Source organism: Haemaphysalis longicornis, unplaced genomic scaffold (genome assembly GCF_048455015.1).
Source record: "Haemaphysalis longicornis isolate Haplotype H1 unplaced genomic scaffold, Haemaphysalis longicornis Haplotype H1 scaffold_8, whole genome shotgun sequence".
NCBI classification, from domain to species: Eukaryota; Metazoa; Arthropoda; class Arachnida; order Ixodida; family Ixodidae; genus Haemaphysalis; species Haemaphysalis longicornis.
In genome coordinates this window covers 74,734,681-74,755,415 of record NW_027526445.1, presented here as the reverse complement: position 1 = coordinate 74,755,415, position 20,735 = coordinate 74,734,681, and the positions used below count along the sequence as shown (strand labels likewise).

The following is a 20,735-nucleotide window of genomic DNA, read 5'->3' as shown; positions in this document are numbered from 1 at the left end:
TTCTCGCAATAAGACAGGGCGTTGGTCCTTCGCAAGTCAGTTATATGCTAGAACTGCGAAGCTATGAATGCTTACTTGCACACCGTGTTCTGTCAAATTGCTGTGGAAGATGAAGAAAATCCTAGTTTGCAAAAACAAGGCAAACCCGCTGTCCGAAATAGGCCTACGGATGCGTTCCGCACGCCTTATTAAAAGTGTAGTTGCGAGTGAGCGCTCGTACAAGTTTGAATTCTAACTTATCATTCGTCCGATCGGTTTCCCGATAAATGTAACATTCAGTTTCCATCAAGTAGCACAGTTCCTTATTTATTGACGAACAAAAAGGCGACGTTTTATTTAGCAGCGTTTACATAAAGCAAAGCCTATGGCACACGCACGCTTTTCCGAATCGAAGCTGAAAGTAACGTTGAAGATTTCAAAAAGTTATTAGGCTTCATAGTCATTGCTGTTTCTACTACAGGTCTTATCAGATTTTACGAGTATCGCATAAAAGCCACGTAGACGCGACCGCCGAGCTATTTTAGTAAAAAAAAGAAGAGCAGTATTGCACCCCAACACACCCTCTCTAACTTTACAAACAAAAAAAAACAATCCCTTTACTTTCTCAACTTTAACCCCTAAAATTATGGATCACACGACTGGGTTATTGCGAGGACTGCGAATAGACCATTTGCAAAAGAAGCGGCGTATTATGACGCCATTATGGGATGTGTGACCCCCAACCCCGCCGAAGCATTCAAGACCACATTAAAGGCGCCGCCATCCCCCCGACCATGCGTGGTTATCGCAGAGACCGGGCACCTTCTGTGGCCATATAAGAACCGCCTACAATAACAACACCGCGCCATATATGCGATACGCGATGAAGCAAGCAAGCTCGAAACGGCGTCCCACAGGTCGCTCCTGCAGTGTCGCTGTTTTTACGCCTCGTAAAAATGATATCCCCGTCTCCAGGTAATGCGTACGTGACGTACAGCGACGATGACGTAGCAGGGGGACAGTAAGCGACGTGGAACCGGATATATGGTAGACGCCGCTGATCATCGTCTTCACAAGCCGTCGACGTGTGCCAGGCGGTGGCGGAAGGCGATTAAAAAGTCCGATCGCGCACACCGCAGCAGCTCTCGTGAGCGACGCCCCTTAACCGAGGCCCCCCTTTTTTTTGGCGTATGGCACCTTCCTCCTCGTGTAAGCTGCGGCGTACATCTTCCACCGCCCGAAAAGGAGGCATGAAATGAGGGGGGGGGGGAATAAATTTAGACGACACAGAAATAGGATTGTTCCCATCGTGTGGTTTTCCCCTTGATCCATTACATACGCACTGTCGGTATACATTTTCGACCTCCTCACTACCTTTCTTTGCCTAAAAACTAGCAAATATTAAAAGGAAAGTACACAGCACCAAGCAGAGAACATTTTTCAACTTCGCGCCATTGCTCTATCCTAGATGCGAACTTCCTTTGAATACAAGACGAAGGCTTGCACTCGAGAAGCGATCAAACTAAAATTTACAGGCTACTCTGTCAGTTCTTGATGCTGGGAAATGTTATTTTCTCTCTCTCAACTAATGGTGTGTACACGGCGTACAGCCTATGAAAAGCGCCTGTTTCTATCGTGTGCCCAAGTGATAGTACAATAAGCAGGTTCTTACACGTGTCCCGTAGTCGCAACCAGCGAAGAAATATACGCGACAAAATTCTCGTGGAAGCACTCGGGGAACATTTATGGAGAAAAGCTATGGATTGTGCTGAGTAGCGCAACATAAAGCAAACATAACAAGAGCCAAATGATTCACATAGGAGTATGCGACTCAAATGCAACACTGGCCTAGTCCTAACACTTTTTGAACACCCGAAGTAGTATTACTCTGTGGAAAAACAGGACGGACTTCGAGTTCACTAGGCGGCATTGTGGTCGGTAGTCCGTCTTGTCCGTGGTAGTACTGGCCCCGACTTCGTCTCCAACCCGTCAAGTGAGCCCCGTGTCTCCGTGTCTTAACGAGAGCAGGAAGCACGGTGTATCACATGGTAGTGCAGTGCACGAGTATGGCCCCATTGCATGCCATGGCACGATGCCGCCCGGGCGGACAAAGACGGAACAAGTGGTCTATCTGAAAGTCGGCGGCCACCAGTGAGATATCACGAAGTACAGGTGGTCTAGCGCACAAGTTTGGTGTGTGACTTGTACGCCGGCTTAATCGACGAGTTCGGGCGCTAACCATACTCCCCGTCGCACAGCACTAGTGCTTTGCCCTTAAGCAAGATTAGGTGTTGGCCCAGACAGAAGGATAGCCAACGAGTTTCCTTCGCACAGCACATATTCCTGGCACTGGGCCGTAATTGAGTGGTTCGTCCCTAGGCACGGCGGCTACCATTAAGTTCGCGCGAGAGCAGGACTTCCCATTGAACACTACGAATACCTTGGACTGGATCGCGATGGGATAGTTTGCCCGCAGTACAGGGACAACTGAGTTTGCACGGGAACAAGACTCCCTGTTGCATAGCACGGATGCACGGTCGTGGGGCAGGCTTTTATGGGCTGCATAGACACGGTGGTGAATGACGAATTTGTGCGAGTGCCAGACTCAGCGTGCATGCCTGACATTGGGCCAGGGGTAGATGGTTTGCCCAGACACAATGGTAAGTGACGAGATTGCGTGAGAGCCAGTCTCCCTGCTGAGAGACACGGGCGCCTGGCACTTGGACAGTATGGTCCGCCTGAAAATATGGCAGCTACCGACGACTTTTCCCAACACCCAGATCACACTCATACAGCACGGGTGCCTGGCATTGCGGCGTTATTTGGTGGTCTGCCCGAAGACACTGCCGCTACAGTATTTTTGCGATAAAGTCAGATTCCCCATCGCGCAGCACGGTGCGTGACAAGATTGGGTTGTCCACCCGAAGACAGGAGAGCTGCGGCGAGTTTCCACGCGAGACAGACTGCCTGTCATGACACACTGGTGCCTGGCGCTGCCGCGGAATTGGTCGGTCCTCTCAACCACGCGGCAGCTAAGGACCACTTTGAGCAAGTGCTAGAACCCCTCGTCGAACAGTACTTATGCCCAGCACTGGGCCAGGATGGGTGGTCCGCCCGAAACACGGCGGCTACCGGTGAGTTTTCCCGCACTAAAGCCTCTCCACCACGTATCACGAGTATCTGGCACTGGGGCAGGATTGCGTCTTCCGCAGTAAGACATGGAAGCTACCGGAGAGCTGGCGCGAGGTGTAGACTCCCTATCACGCGTGACGGGTGTCTCGTGCTGGTGCAGTGTTGGTTGGTTTTTCGGAAGACACAACAGCTACCGACTACTTGCCGCGTGACCCTGACTTCCTGTCGCAAAGTACTGGTGCCTGCACATGGGAATCATTGGAGAACATCACGAAAACGCGGCAGTGAGCGATAACTTTGCGAGACACGAACGAACCAGACTGCCCGTAGCAAATCACTGGTGCGTGGCGTTGGGCCATGACTGGGCGGTCCGCCAGAATACATGGAGGCTACTGACGATTTGGTGAAAAACCCATACTTCCGGTAGATCGCACGGCACGGCATATTTGCGCTGAGGCACGATTAAGTGCTCCTCCGGAAGGCACGGCGGCTTCCGAGAAGTTGGTGCTTGCGCCAGACTGCAGCTCGCACAGCACTAGAGCCCGGAGGTAGGTAACGATAGGGTGGTTACCCCGAAGACGAAGCGGTACCCAAGTATTTGCGTGAGAGCCATAGTGCCCGTCAACGGCACGGGTACCTCGTGCGGTTGCAAGAAGTGGTTGTCCGCCGGAAGACACGGTGCTTCCGGCTAGTTGGTGCAAGACAGACTTTCTGTTCCATAGCCCAGTGCCTTACATAGCGGCAGGATTGGGTGGTCGCTTAAAGACACGGCGGCTCCCGATTATTTTGCCCGAGATCGAAACTTCGCCTTGCACGCAATGGGTATATGGTGGGGGGAAGAAGTGGTGGTATTCGTCGGGTTGGTACTAGTTGCAGAATGCCCGATACACTGGACAGGTGCCTCGCCCTAAGGCACAAATTGCTGGTCGGCAGTATAATAACGTGCCTCCAAAACCAGTTACGTGCAGGCCACCGCCGCCAAGCCGAGCTTCCAGCCAGCCGGGAATTGGGTGGGATGGCGCTGTGTTCGCACCTCTGCCGACGCACCCGTACACCCGTTTGTCGACGCGTGGCGTCATTGGTTTTACGCGTTATTATAGAGGGTGGAGCAAATTCAGGGCCGCGTTTGCAGAAAAAAAAACGAAACGCTGAAAATGAGGAACATAGAGGTGCTACTTTTAAAGCGAGCAGACGGGCCCATTCAGGAGGTACAAACGTAGAGCATGGTAGAGCATGTGCGAAATGCATGTGAGCCACGCAGTGTTGCTGGATTCTGTAGGTGGTGCGAGGCGTGCGCATCTGGGCGAGCCTCCTGTTCATGGGGAGAGTAAATGCTCTCGTATTTATTCTTAAAGGACTACTGACTCCAATTTCCGGTTCTAATATCATTACACAGTTCGCTTCCTTTACGCAACAAAACACCCTGGCTGAAATATGAGCGGCCTGCGATGCGTGGAACATACTTCAATTTGATCTGATATATCGCGCCGACGGAACAGCAGGCAGAGCGGTGCGCAGCAAATGGACATCAGCGTGACATCCCTCCGTGGGAGGGGAAAGAAGTGATGTAGCCGTCTGCCTCCAACGATCGTCAGAAACTCGTGACGTCACTTCACTCGCGCGGCCCCTTGAGCTGCGATTGGCCGCTTGCGCTTTCACCAAGTGATACACGTCGCCAGAGCTAGAGGCATAACTGCTGCCCACAAAGACACTCTTATCAAAAATAAAGCTCCACACGCGGGAAAAGAACCGATAATGAAGCCCATAACCGCAACACAAGCCGCTAGCGGGTTTATATTGGAAGCGGTCATGAAATTTCCGCCGCAATGCTAGGCCTAATGCATTCAGGTAGCTCATCCGCTCAGCTCCTGCGGCGGGGTGGTTGAAACAATGCCTCCTCCGGCCACACAAAACTGGTGACGCCATTCCGTGATTCTATCGCACCCGCACATCCGGGTTGTAAGCGCGGGAAACCAAAACGGATGATTTTCAGGCCGTTCAATGCAATTCATTATAGCGTGCTGAAGTATTAAAACTGCTGTTTTGGGTTCGCCAGGCCGTTAAGCACTGATAAAATACATAAAAAAGGACCATAAAATTGTACAAGAAGATCTGCCATTGAATATACCGTTAATAGAGCCTTCCTTGGTCAGGCTGCCGAAGGTGCTCCTTCGGCTAGGGTCCGCAAAAGCCGTGCCCGGACAGCAACGCAATCTCTCCTACTGAAAACGGCGCCGGCACAAGCACCTGCAGCACCCGAATTATGACTTCTAACTAAAAACGTGGAAGCGATGTAGAGTGAAGCAAAGAACGGGGGCTGGCTGGCAAGTAACATAACTGATACAGTACGCCGACGCCAAGCGAAGGACGGGGTTTAGGGGCTTTAAATAGGAAGGCAAGGCTGCTAAGAGGAGCAACAAAACAGAGAAAAGAATGCACTTACGTCTACTACATTCCCTAATGCAAAATTTGAGCAGAGCGTGAACTGAAGTCGTCTCGGTCGCGTCGCATAGCGCGTGATCAGCGAACGAACGGGGGTGCGCTACTCTGCTGTAAGGTCTCAGCGCGTCGCCACGACCCACGATGCACAAACAGCGAGAAGAATACAAAAAAAACACATTCCCTCACAAATAAAGGCTGGTGCATAAGTTCCCAGACAGATTCAGTGAGGACTGTTCTGAATGTAACGAAAAAGCCGCCGGTTTCCCACACCTTATGGAACTGCCGAGTTATATGGCAAACCGAGAACAATACATTTCATTCACTAGAAACATGGGAGGCGACTCTGGCCAGCGAGGCCTTGGAAGACCAGCGCCAGCTGATGGGCAGGGCCTGGGCCGGGACACAATCTTCTGGGGCCCTCAAAGAAGGACTCCACCCAAAATTCTCCCTTTATTTCATTCTCCAACCGCAACAAAGTCTTGCTGAAATGAACTGCGGCCAGAGAGCCTGTTGCAAATCGTGTTTGAACCTTCCTCGGATTGTCACGTACTTCAGATGGGTGGCGAATTAAGCAGCGTCAGGGGAAAGTGCCAGGGGGAGGGCGCTCCTTGCATGTGGTGTTGCTCCTTGGCAGCGATGCATGGTGAAATTGTGATGTGGAGGCAGTGAGAGGTGACGACGTAGCCGCACGGGCCGCCATCCCCATCACACTTTCGCCAAGCGCTCACCCTCGTTTTCTTTCAGTTTTCGCTGCTTCGTTCGCTCACTCGGTTACGCGGACGTCGACGGTCTCAAAAACGAAAAAACATAAAGGTTTACGCACGTTTCGACTGAAGGAAAACAAAAACAAAAATGTTTACTGACGCTTGAACTGGAGTCGTCACTGGCCCTCCTTTCGAAACGGCAGTAAACATTTTTGTTTTTGTTTTTTTTAGGCATGCGTTGGTCTCTACTTTTTGATATTTCCTCCGTACCATTGGAAACATTTATTCATCGAACGTATACATTTTTAAATGCCTTGCTTTTTTATCACGTATACAATCCTTCCAGGCTTCGATTTAGCTTTGAACAACGCAGAAAGAATACGCGGCGAGAGTCCCCGCGTCGCTCTCTGCCATGCGGTTCCGCATTGAGACGTCATGAGGCACGCCTCACCACGTAGCGTTCCGCGCTAGTGAGCACGCCGACGGCACTTTACACGTCTCGACGGCGACCGGTCCGGCTCCTCAATTAACATGTCACTCACGCGCCTTGTAGGTGACGAAATTGAGCTGCCAGCGGTATAGGGATTTGCACGTGTGCTCAGCCGCCCGATATTCATCGCCTGAAGGTTTAAAAGAAGCTATTCAAGGAGGTCATTTTTTTCCCAAGCCGATAATTGGATGTGTGCCTTTCACAGAGGTACACAGGAAACAACTCCGACGACTGTTCTGCCTCCAGCGTCGTTGAAGCCAACAAGCATGCGCTTTGCTTGTGATTTTCTTTCGTGCAAAAACCATTGATTGGTGGTGTGACGCACATCTAAGCGCGACTCTATGCGGTTTTTTCCTGGTTACGCTTTTTCCGAGAGACTCGCTGGGGCGTACAACATACGGATAAGGCTCGGGGGAACAACGCACGTAAAAGCTCCAGTGCGCCCCTTTTCCTAAAACCGCAACCGCACAAGCGCCCTCGTAGTGCCCAACGCAGTAGCATAAATTGCCTTCCCGATATAGGCAAAATGTTCCTCGCTCCGGTAGCAAGATCGTCGGTGACTAATTTCTCACTCCTAACTCCGGTTGCTGCTCTCAAGCCTCGGTAGGCTTTCGACGAGCGAAAAACAACGACGGCGTATTCCGCGTGCCGGAACTCATTTCGGCCCCGCTGTAGCTGCTGGCAGAAAACGGCGGCGAGTTTAGAAAGCAATAATAGTCGAGCCTCGCGCATGCCTGACTCAGGCTGCGCGCTCCCAGAGCCGGACTTTACACGCATTAGCGCGCGCGCGCGCAAGGCGGACGGAAGCTGCTAGAGATGGATGAATACTTCTAAACCCAATAGGTGTTTCGTTTGTAGTTGTTCTCGTACGTCCACAACATTTCTTTGTTCCTGCGGGCAACGGAGATAGCAATCGGCGCCGTGTGGTTGATCGCGCGTTACGATAACCGCGCTTGCGATGGAACGTATCCGCGTTGAACATGAGCTGTTTCCGAGGCAAACGTTGTACACTTCGCTGTTTACTTTCAACCCCATCTACTAGGGTACGCGCAAAGAACATCGGTCATGGAGACGAGAAGCATTGTATCCTCTCACTACACGGTGGTTAACGTTGTCCGCATCGTTGACGGCGTGTTCGCCGCCGCGGTGGTTGAGTACCTAAGGCGTCGATCTGCTGAGCCCAACGACGTTGAGCTCGATCCCCGCCACGGTGACTGCTTTTCTGATGGAGGCGAAAAGTGAAAACGCGAGTGTCAAGATTTCGAGATTTCGGTGCTCGTTAAAGACTCCACGTGGTCAACATTAATCCGGAGACCTCCACTATAGTGCGCCTCATAGATCAGTTGTAGCTTCGGCGCGTTAGACTTCACAATCAATCGACGGCGTGGGCGCGACGATTCGACAGGTGCTATGGAAAGAAAATAGCTGATTTGTTCTGAACGAACCAAATCGAGTTATTTGCGAATCCCAAAAAATGAAATTCGAAATTACCGCATCTCGAGGACATGTGCATGAAGTCCTCGATAACGTTCCGCTTATTAGCGCAAGCGAACGCCAGTGTCATTGGCTGGTACTCGAATCTCTGGCTTATGTCGAACACCACTGCAGACACCGTTGATGTGATTGCAAGTTCATGCAGTGCTTGTCAGCCCATAGTGAACTATAGTTACCTATAAATAAGGGCGTGTACCAGTCGACATTAAAAGCCCGATGCAAACGTCAGATGGTATCAAATGTGCGTCCAATACAGCAGGTACTTAATGGATGCCAGTTCTAGGACTGGATGTGAAGAATCCAAATACATACCGCCGGCCGGTCAGTCGAATAGTCACTAATATACAAGACACCTGATCAGAAATGTACGCCAAGACCGCCATCGAAGCTCGCAGTATCTAGTGCCGCTCCAGGGTATGTCGTTTGGAACTGTTCAAACAATTTTAAAGAAATAACTGTAGTGTCGGAAGGGGTGACCATAATTCTCACGGACAAAGACCGAACTCCATGCGGTAAATCCCATCGGCTAGCGTTTACAGCAATCGCGGGAGACGAAACGCGGTGTCGCAATCAGAGCTCTCCGGAAATATAGCAAGCATGCAGTCGGGACATTACGGGTCACTATAACTGAAACATATTCAGGCGGGAGGCTTCTCTCAATGAAGTGATTCTCACCGTATTTTTATATCATCAGGGGATTTGTGTCAACAAATTTATAGAACCTGACGGGAACATCAATGCAAAGCTGTACGAGCACATGTTCATCGGCCTGCATGGCGCCATTTTCGAATTAACTTGATGGAGAGCTTTTACTGGCTGCCTAAAGCATCCGCGCTGCTTCATTTTTCGCGTACTTATTTACTTCCCTCTGATCTCCAATTCCTTCGCAGGCGATGAGCGGCTTCCTGATGATGATGACCCAGAATGGCAAGCTGCTGTACATCTCCGACAACGCGGCCGAGTACCTGGGTCATTCTATGGTAAGTTCTGCTCATTAACGCCGACCTGCGTGCAAGCACGTGTAAAAATGCCCAAGTCGTCAAAGTAATCAAAACGGGGGTGGGGGGTCGAAACCCTCGGAGGCGGGACCTTATACGTACGGGCAAACGCGCCCTGAAGTATAAAAACAAAAATATTCCCTCTAAACGGAACCGATACCTTGTGCACACCTCATAAACGGAGCAGTCCAGCAGGTCCGGAGCGTTCCACGTGCAGACGAGGCCTTGCAAAACACCCAGATTCCCAGATGCGATGAAGGAAGTTATTTAAAAAAATTGCGGGTAACACATTGAACAAACCGATTGGCCTGCTTTGTTTTGGGCCCTAAGTGAGTTGAAAGAATATAGGTGAGTTGAAAGAATATAGCCTTAAAAAGTAGCAGTTTTGCGGCACTTTCGGTCATAGTTTTAAATGCTGTCCATTCGCTAAGAGCGGCTTAGGTCCTGTTTAACTCTTGTGGTCGTGGTCGTGTTGAACTTTTGAGGTTTACTTTTCACCTAAACTTCTGATGATCTGAACATGTTCTCTCTGCCTGCAGGGTCCGTTTATAGAGATTCTGCTGTCGGTCGTGCCTTTTTTTATGGTTTCATCACGCTCTTCTCTCTTGCCCTTGTTGTTGCCTTCTGACTGAAACACACAACACACACACGATAAGGTTGTGCTTGAACGTTTCTAGTTCTTCCTTCTCTAATGTCGGCCACACGGAAGGAAGAAATAGAGTAATTACGCCTAACTGGTGACGTACCCTTCAGTCCTGCGTGGCAGTATGGGAGGCTGGGTGGGAAAGAAAAATTTGCTCATAAGTGAAGCTTTGCAGGCAAAAGTTCGCGCGATGCGCAAGCAGGAATGCCCGCCTGTCCACCTATTTCACGCAAGGTGATGCCATAGCCATTTCCAACCGTTATAGACGCAGCAGAGGCCATGGCATGTACTTACAGCTAAGCCCCGGGGACTATGCGACACGCTCCCTGGGAAGCCTTCACGGGACGGCACTGTCACGGCAGCAAAACGAAGGGGGCGTGGCTGATGCATCGCTGCAGGCGGTCTCCTGATCTCGCGACACGGCCGCGACGCCGCGTAAGTGCCGAAACCTTGTCGCCGATTCCGCTTTAGGCATCAGCGTTAAAGGCGACGTGAAGGAGGAATTAATTGGGCTGTATCGCCCTTGAGAAGCATCTCTTACGCCTAGATTGGCGCGGTTTTCAATCGCACCCGTTTGACTGCGCAGTTGATCCATTACCGTGACTTATCATCGTTACGAGCGCCAATCACGTTCTCACTCTTTCTCTCTTTCTTTCTCTCTTTCTCTCTCTCTTTCTCGCGCGCTATATCTCTCTCTGTCTCTCTATCGTGATGTGCGTAACATAAAGTTCAATGCTAATATACAGTAGAGAGAAATCTGGCACTGCAGTGTCGGCAAGCCGCTCTTCAGCAAGACGGCCGTCCTGTGCCTGGCAGGCGCGTTTCACTTGTCCTTACAAAACTAGCTCAGATTACAAACACAACGCAAGTAAACCACCGAAACTCCTGCGTTAGGACCCACAAATGACCAATGCCTAAAGAACGTGTACCAATATAGTCTCGCATGCATTTTCAAATACACTGCAGCCTAGTTTATATGGGCCTTGTTCCGTTATGCAATGTTGCAACCCGTTTGGTAACTACTTTTTGCTGCGATGTTGCCTGTTTACCCCCAATCTACGTGAGTGAAACGCGGCAGGCAGGATGGGCCGCTGCCCGCTTTTATAGCTTGGCTGAAGCTTGTCCTCCGGTGTGCCTTATGTGTGACGCTAGATACGGTCGACGCTTACTTGGCGCCCAATTAATATTTAACCTAATGTATCGAAAGGTGGCCGATCGCTAGGAAGCCTTTGGCTTCCCATGGAATTCACAATTATTTGTCATCGGCCGCTGCTGTTTGGGAAGCCGTGTGGTGAGCCAAGCCAAGCAGGCATGGGTCGTCGATCGCTGGTATGGCCGCGCCCACGACGGCGCGTGATTTCGGCGAAAGGTTTCTTTCCACTACAACTAAAACTGGTTGATGTGCACCGTAGTGCCTCCAGGTTTAGAAGGCCAGCCAACGAGTTTTGTGCTGTGCATGTGCTCTAGCTCATACGAAAGCCATCATTTTACTTAAGTGTAACCACAAATAATTTCTAAATAAATTAGCGGGAATCGATTTATTTTGCGGCAATTTTTTTGAAATGTGACAGGTGGCCCTATATAGTCTCTTAACGAGACACTATACCGTACGTACACAAACAGATCCGTCGGTTCTAATGCTTGAGCAAAAATCGCCCAACGTTTTGAATTTTATTATTCTTCCACTGGCCAGAAGTTTCAAATACTTTTTTTCATCTCTACTGCTCTTGAAGGAATCAACCATATTTAGGGGAATTCCCCAAGGTGGAGTAAGTTTCTGCGAAGTGAAGTTGACATCCACCTAAATGTAACCGTAACCTATGCAGCCGTAGTTTGGTGGATGTAAAACTTTCCTTCGCAGAAGCTTACTCCACCTTGGGGAATTCCCCTAAATATGGTCGATTAACACCTGTCCTTTACTTCAAGTTGCCGATCAATTCGCTCTCGCGCTACAAACGATTAGCCTCCTGGTTAGCTCAGTTGGTAGAGCGACTGCTCCGGTTAAGCTGTGGTCACGGGTTGAATCCTGGACCAGGACGAATTTTTCTTCAACTGCGAAGATTCTGCGAAAGTGTATAGCTTTTCTTTGTAGCCGTACGGCTGCATTTAGATGGATGTCAAACTTTCCTTCACTTGAAAGAATGTTGCAACAAGGCCCACTATCATTGCTGCCGACAATGGCGTGGCAGCATACTAAGGCTGGTAAATCTATCAATAACGCTTTCAAACCTTATACAGCGCTATTGGGAAAACCCTTTCGGTGCAAGATGTTTGAAGTGGGGTCTTTGCATTTGGAAAGAGAGCATGTACTCCATAAAAATGCGCTGCCTGTCAATTTAAAGTACCCAGACGGCCGCGCCGCCTTCGTTTAGCGCTAAGCTGAATTTAGGAATGGCTGGAAGTTGTTATTACAACAATCCGTTGCCGTATTTCGCACTTTGTCGAGGCACCTTGACTTCCTTTGGTTTGTTTTCCTCGGCACCCTTGCTTGCTGCAAATGCCGTCGCTTTTGCAACACCTTGGCTTCCTTTTTCGCGCCTTTACCAACCGTCCGTCCCCAGAACTAGAGGTCGCCCCGCGACGTCTCTGCTTTTCACACGGCGCTTTCCTTCTCCGAGGCCCGCGCGTCGGCGCTCCGACGTTGCTCTAGCACTGCGCAGACTATTCAGCTACTGGGGCTTCGCCGAATTTGCCGTTTTCGCGCATTCCACTCAACATATCCGCCAATTTTAAGCATTTAATAACGAGAGCTACAAGATGTCCAGCGGTACGAATCATGCTCAACCAGGAGGCTGTATTCTGCGTGCTCGTAGGCCCTCTCCGCTGTACAATCGCTTGTTGTAGTCATGTGGGATGAAATTAATGACGTATTCGTGCTGCAAAAACCGAGATATCTGCGATTGCCTACTGTTCTGCAAGTCAGATCTTCCTACATGCACGATGAAATTAGTGTGTACGGGGCCAAATATTTGGTACAACTATTTCTTCAACGATATGTGAAGTGATGGTAGTTTTGAATTTGCGGTGCACGATAACAGATTAGATCAGTATCAAGAAAGGCACTCAGGAAGCCAGCAAAAGGGGAGTCGGTGGTGAAGACAAGGTTACAGGTTACAAAGTTACTGCGATATAATTTTTGCATTAAAAACGTCATAAAATAGTTAATGCGCCATTGCCCGGTTCTTCAAATGACTAGCGACCGACAAACATCTGAATATGCGCCGTGGGAACTTGGCACGCGACGCTGCGTGCCGCGTATAACGCCGCAGGCAACCCTCGCCCCGACAGGTGTCAATGGTTCACACTGACTCAGGGATGTAACGGTCATTAATTTCCGGAGCAAATGACCTTGTTCGGGCGCTGCGATGGAAAGGGGAAGGAGAAAACCCCAGAAGCGAAGGAAAGAATTCAGATTGTCTACAACCACCAATTCATAAGTCATAACTAATTGGAAAAAATACAAGGCCGGAGTAGTACAACCTCGTCGCTCTGTGGCCTAGAAAAAGGTTTGCGCATTTTCCATTTGTTTATTTCACCAGCGAAACGCGGTTTGTTCCGTGCAAACCACCGTCTTGGTACAAAAACCTCGCCTGCAAGCGTTGGTAGCAACGCTTATTTGCCGCATCCACTCCCACGCCGTCGGCGACGCCTTAAGAAATGTGGAGAGAAAAACTTCCATGTTCTTGCGAAGAAACAAAACAAAAAAAACTAGTCGTTTCATCCTTTCTCGTTTGACTCCCCTGCACCCACACCCGAGCCAGACGCCAGGGAAGCCAAAACAATCTTACCGAGCTCGTAATGAGCCCACGAGTGCTAATTACGCAGTGCGGGCAAGCTGCCAGCCAAGGCTACCAAAGAGTGTGCGTGCACGCACAGCTATGGACAGCGAACGTTTCTCCAACGCCGCGATGGGCGGGAGCACAGATCGTATAATTGAGTTAACAACTGATAAGCGACCTACATGCGGGTTCGCGACCGGACCGAACGACAAAGGGAGTCATGCGAGATAAAATCATGGGCAGTGCTATGCGGGCTCACAGAAAGCGAGTATATGCGCGTATCGCAGGATAGGGGTACGTGTGTCTCACTAGCCGCCACTTATCATTATTTCCTTATCTAGGTTTGTCTCGGGGACCATGTTTTATTATTACTTACGTTGGTGTATGACCACTCTAGCGCATACGTAGGCAGTGATTACTCACGCTGGAAGTATTTGGTAGTTAGTGACCCAAAGCTATTCCGTCCGGGCATTTGTAGCACCAGGTTTTGAAAGACCCTTATGACATCGGCTCGTTATTAAGTTAAAGGCTGGAAGGCTCACACCGGTGCCGTATCCGCGCAATATTACGAATGAGAAATAGCAGCAGGTACTAACGTGATCGTGCACATTCCAACTTCCAGGTCTTTTCCAGCACGCCTTCAGTACCGACCAGCAATTAGGCAAGTGCCTGACTTCTTGCTGTGAGGGTGCAAGCAGTGCGACCAATGAACCAAACAAATGTGGTGACATACGTTTGAGCATGGACTTAAGCGAAGTTACAAGCCAGTCACCCAAGAGACGAACACTGACAGGCATAGTCGAACAAGTGAGGGAGAAGGATTTTATGCGCAGTCAGACTAAGGCCTATTGGTATTCTACCGCTGGAAGAACCATGGTCGACTGGTGAAGGAGAGGCACCGACGACAACCACACCCGTCAATTGGGAGGATGAGGGTTAGGGTAATTTGGTGACTGTTCGGCACATGGACAGGGGAAAAGGATGTGTTCAATATTCGCGTACGTGGAGGCGCAGTTTGGAAAAGGCTTCTTCGACAACGCCAGTGTGCGTGGTAATCCATACTTATGTGACGTTACGCACTGTGTTGGTTTCCTAGGGTGCGTTCCAATTTACCGTTTAGACAGCTTCGTTGCCGTCTTCGCGGTCAGTCTGCCCCGTTCCAATTCGAACGAAGCAGTGAACGAAGACTGCGTCGAGGAGACAGCATCGAAGTCAGCAACGATGCAGGCTACCTTCCAGTCTAAACTAATAAGTGGCGCCAGCGCCAGTTTTTACGTATTAATGTTGAAACAAAAGCACGTGTTATTTTATTGAAATATTTAGCATAGTTTACTAGTGATAAAGATGATTTTTTTTATTTTTAAATTACGTAACGTTTGTAGTAGCAACGGTAATATGAGTTACGAAACTTGCGGCTTGCAAATATCAACATGTCTGTTACGACGCTGTCGTCTGCGCTGGTGTAGCGTTTGCGACCGCGGCGCCATTCCAATTTTATTCCTTTAGACGTCTAGTTAGACTGCGTCGTAGGCTGTCTACCAAGCTGTCCGCGAATTGGAACGCAGCCCTAACCCTGCGCACGTCTCGTGCCCTTTTTCACCGCCAGGAGGACCTCCTGATCCACGGGGACAGCGTGTACGACATCATCGAGAAGCAGGACCACCAGGCAATCCAGGCTGAGCTCATGCGGAGTCCCAACCCTCTCGGAGTGCTGCACCACGCGCCCGACACCAGGCTGTTCCTGTGCCGGATGAACGTCTCGAGGAACGCCCGCAGACAGATGCGCTTCGGCGACCAGAAGGTATACCACTACTATCCTCACGCTTGTTGCCCTGGCGGCTGTCCCGCTACAAGTGTTCACCTATCGCTCAACATGCCATTATTGTTGCGGATTCCGATGAATGATAAGAGACAGGAAACGAGCTTCCTGAATCAGGGAACAAACTCGAGTAGATGATATCACATAGTTCGAATAAAGAAAAATATGGACTTGGGCAGGTCATGTAGGTCGCTGAAATGGCAACCAGTGGACAAGAGTGTAACATAGTGGATACTAATAGACGGGTCTAGTAAAAAGGACGGCCAATTATACGATGGAAGGATGAAATGAGGTAATTCGGGGGCAAAGAAAGGACTCGACAGCGCATGACAGGAGCCGTTAGAGGTCAATGGGACAGGCCTCTGCAGTGCCCCTCAGTAGGTTGTTGTTGATGATGATGACGGTGGAGGTGATGATAATGATGGGGACGACGGCGTTAATCCTCATTGTGGATAGGGACGGCTATCCCCCAAGAGGAAACTGGTGAATGCTAAACTCTGATACACGCCTGCTGACGTTCACTTCAGTAAGTGAACGTCAGCAGGCTAACGGGGTTAACGTGGAAATCATGAACACTCCGAGCTTTTAGTGACGGCGATGGCGAAACCATTTTAAGAGTATAATGACCGTAATGTTTTAAATTCATGTTTCAGGTTTAAAGTGGCAGGTAGGAGCAGGTTGTGTCAAGCGCGAAGTTGGAACCCGGCAGACTAATTTCAGTGACCCCGGTCTTGGACGTCCACTTAAAATACTATGGTAACACAGACACCCTTCTACTTTTGTCCCTGCCAAAAACATGGGCAAGACAGCCTAACATCAAACCTTAAACCTCGTAACAGCGTCAAAGGCTACTTAGGCGGTATTACGTACAAAAAAAATTACAAAATAAAGAAGAACAGACAATGAGGAAGCTGAGACTGCGGGGACAGAAACTTGGAAGAACGCCAAAAGACATACTGTTTGTTCTGCCAGGTCATGAGTTGGAAACTCCGGCGCCAGGAGCGTATTCCCGGTATCACGTTGCTGCGTAAGCCGTTCACTAGTCACAAAACATCAATCGAGAGACATCTAGCGAAATTTCGTGGACTCGTTCACAGCAAGTGCGACCCGCTCACAAACATTTCCTCGCACCGCCGCCGTTTAACTTTCCCGCAAATGCGGACGTAGTAAAACCTCCGGGGAAGTTCATTTCATTACCAACGTTATGGACCCTTCTTGAGGAAGTGCCAACATCTTTGACAGCTTCTCTTGAGGCCGTACACAAAGCCGCCTCGCAGAATCGGCCCACGCCGCGGGTATTCCCCTTTCATCGGCGATGTTTACGCAATTCGCGAACGGCCGTTTAAAGGGAGAACAGCATATTTTTTTTAGCTTTCAGCGAAACGAAACACTAACATCGTCGCAGTGCCTTTAAACACACAAGCGTATTTTTGTCGCTTCTAGTTTGTATGTATTCTGTAGAAGCGTGAGGGACCATGGAGCATCAATGTGGGCTCTATTCATGCTGTATTGCTAATTTTACGCGTTATAGACAGGTTTTAACTTTCACGTGGTTGCTCTCCTTGCATTTCATGCTTTCGGGGACTGGCGAGCACGTAAGCCGTAATTTGAGCAAAGAACTAACGTTCTAAGTTCACCAAGAAAATCACCAGCACTTCAACGCCCCTTTCACTGGAGGCAGCAAAATCAGGAGCGCGGAGACGGGTATACGCTGAACCAGTAAATGAAGAAAATGGTACTTGTGATTTGTTATTGAGCTCAATCATTTGTGATAGCAAAAAAAGATTCCAGGCTTCGACGGGAGCTGTCCACGCTATCCCAGACAATTTTTCCTTGTCTGCCGGGTTCCGTACAATCCTTTCCGCTCTTTTAAGTGTGTATTCCCACAAGGACTTATGCAATCCCAGGTGTCTAGTGCGGGTTTTTTGGTTCATGATCTTGAACAAATTAGAGCAGTGCGAACAAGCGGGGCTTAGCAATAAAAACACAAAAGAAATACGGGCGCTGATGTCATGGCTGCGCCATAACATTTCTCGCATATAGAATTGCATTAAGCGAGAGCGGTTCGCACTTTTGATAAGACGCGTGTAACGATCGTCCGAAGTGAACCAGAAATTTTACGGGGAGCATAAATGCAAAGCTGGCATTCTAGCAGTTGGTGGACACTTGATGAAAAAGTGCAACCCCTATTTGCTTCATTTGTTTGACTAATTGGGGGGGGGGGGGGATGATGGCAGATTACAACACGAGAAGTAAGGATCACAAATTATTTAATGTTTCTGTTTTCGCTGTTTTGTTTGGAGTCGCTCACTCAAAAAATGAATTTGGTGTGTCGCGAAGAAACAGTGCCAGTAGGCAACCATGTACTCGGCAGAGGTTCTGGTGCGCTACTAGTCACATATACCAGGCTCCATAGAGAAATAGCGCGTGGTAATAGAAATAGAAAAAAAAAAATGTGGGACACAGAGGAATAGAAAATATTTCATTTTGCTGATAAGTTCCCTCAGCATACAGACTTACAGAACGGCCTGAGCCCCTGACCACATAACGTTTCAAGGCTTCGGGGAGAGCTCTAGTTGTTCCTATGTGCGAGAAAAACATCCTGTGACGGTTACCACACTATTCCTTTTCATTCAAAATCATTCCTCACTGCACGCCACGCGATACGCCTGAATGACGGCAAGAGAAACCAGTGCTGAAAAACCGAGTAAAAAAACTTTCTGCGAGCACAATAGCAGTGAAAACAATCGGGACAGCTCTACTGCCTGCCGTCGAGGCGAGCGTAATAGCCTCGTTTCCTCCCTAGACACTTACGGTACACACACGTCCATCTGCATGCGCGTATGCTTCTGGGAGTTCACATCCGGAGCCCGGCGGTCAATAGCACATTCCCCGCAGAAATGAGTTGGGGCTCTCCAGAAGCAGCAGATGATTCCAACGAGACGATCAGTGTCCCTCAGAACTTGCAGACGGCAACCAACAATGCATGTTCGCTATATGTGTATACAAGCCCCTTTCTGTAGGCCAAACGGATCGGATCCATTCGTTCGGGAGAGGACGCAGACGACGCTACGGAATACCCCCCGCCCAAAAGAAGCAAAATGAAGCAGCAAAGGTTCACAAATAAGAAGTACCAAGCGAAGCCGATTCGCTTTCTCGAAATGAGAAAAGAACTCTTTTGTATAGGCATGCAGGGCAGGTTCGCGGTCTACTTTCGTTTCTTCCGCGCGTCCATCCTGGGAACGAAACAATCTCGCTTTTCAACTGGGCGTCACCCCGCCCCTCCACCGCAAGCCGACGATCCTCAAGAGCGTCGTCTGCTCCGCGAAGATGCATCGACCATCGGAATAGCCTCTTCACTTATCTTTTTTTTTTCTCCCTCTCTCTGTCTTGCTTTCTCTGTTGCTTCACGTTTCGTTTCCATCGAGGCGAACCAGAAATGGAGAGGCGTTCCTCGTATTGGTCGCTGTTCCGCTCGGCTGGCCCCGCTGACCCTTGTCACCGGAACTGCGGTGCATCGCTGGGGGCTGTTGTGCAGTCACGGCCAGCGAAGTCGCCTCGACTGGTTCTCAGCATTTCAGCCCAGAGAAATGGCGCGTTCGGACTAAAGTGACGTATTGATTCAGGCGAATCACTGTCTTTATTAGTGGTGGTGATGGCTGGATGTTAATGGCGCAAGGCCAACTGGGGTCTTTAATTCCTCCGCTTCAGGTGTGCAAACAAAGTAATTGTATCTATTCGCTGTCGAAATTCCCGCAACCAGGCACATTTTGCTTGCTGTTGTCACTGCCGAATCGCTCGAACTGCTGCAGTTTTCCTGTCGGAAGTTCAACGTCATGGATATGGGTCGGATTTGATGCAGCATGATTTAAAGCTTGTCAGCAACTGCCACGGCGGAGTTCGTCATGTGTGCCGCCAATATATGTAATGGTTGCAATCCAGCAGGCATACCGGGGCCGAGTGCCTACAGCTTCCTTTCCTTTGGTTACGATGGTAAACCATATATGGCAGCTATACGGAACCAACGTCCAGTTGAGCATAGGCTGCCCATTGGGGTCCTGCTGGCGACGTAGCTTCGGGGCGTCGTAATAAACATCAGAGCTGGCAGCTGCGCCAAACGCTTGCTGGAAGCTAACGCGATTTAACCTGCATAGGCCGTCACGAATGATGTATGCGAATTACTCGGTCAGACAGTAATTGCACCGAATCATGTAAATAAGGCAGCGCGCGAGAACCACATATACGATTCAATAAACGCTTATTCTCCCTGCCTCTCGATGCCTGCAATGCCTGCTTGTGTGCTTGTAGCGTAATCGTATTTGCGAAGGTTAATTATCCCAACTCAGAATCACTTAACTTGCTTCACTAGCTACGTGCCACGCGATAGAAACCGCGAAATGCCAGACTAGCGGCCAACCCTGCGCAGACAAAAATAGTACAGGGGCCTCCTACTCTTGTTTTCTCGTACTGGAAGCAGACTATGTGAGCGCGGCGTACGTGGCGGTCGCCATTGCATCTGCGTCTCACGTGCACCGTCCTCAGCGCCCTTCCTGGGGACCTATGCCCGCTGTAGGCTTCCCAATGCTGCACAAGTATTGTGAAATGATAAACAGGACGTCACCATGTTCAAATGTACGCTAAGGGCTATTGCACATTCGCAGAAGGAATGTTTACAAACGTGATATTAAGTTACCTACCGGTGCAACGCTTATTCTGCGGAACATTTTTGGCGGTACTAAAAATATTTGTTGCAGAAAATTGTGCAGTAATACTTTGTGTTAGAGTTGGGCGGCATAATTAGACGGGAACTTCATTTATCTTATGCTTACTCTAACACCCGTTTTCAGATTAATTTCAGTGCACCGGTATAATTCACGACATTAACCCTGTCTGCAGTGTAAGAACATTTAACTCCGTCCAGATTGCGCGCCTCGTCGACATCCGGTACCTGGGGCACTAGCATACAGCGAATTTTAAAATGCGCCAGGTTTTAAGAGGTTAAGGCGGATTTCTGGGCAAGTTGGTATTCCATTGCAAGACCGTTCAAAGCGCAAAACGTAAAACGAGGGACGACGAGAGGCACAGGGACACGCGCTACTTCGGAGGGGATGCATGCGTGAGCAAGCCATCTGTGACTCTATCACAAAAGGAACTTTCGTATCTGAACATACGAATCTGAAAGCACGTGTCGCACAAGCTGCTGTCGAACAAATATTTTTTATCGGGTTTTTCGGTTTTTTCGGTTTTCGTGATTT

At 49.5% G+C, this 20,735-nt stretch overlaps 1 protein-coding gene across 1 annotated transcript in view; it reads left to right on the top strand.

Moving 5' to 3' along the window:
- The window catches only part of LOC144148782 (uncharacterized), a gene marked incomplete in the record, with an annotated part of 154,819 nt that overhangs the window by 115,822 nt on the left and 18,262 nt on the right, over positions 1-20,735 (top strand). The window contains 2 exon segments of the mRNA XM_077680293.1: positions 9,132-9,221; positions 15,268-15,462. Coding sequence (XP_077536419.1) covers positions 9,132-9,221; positions 15,268-15,462 — 285 coding nt within the window.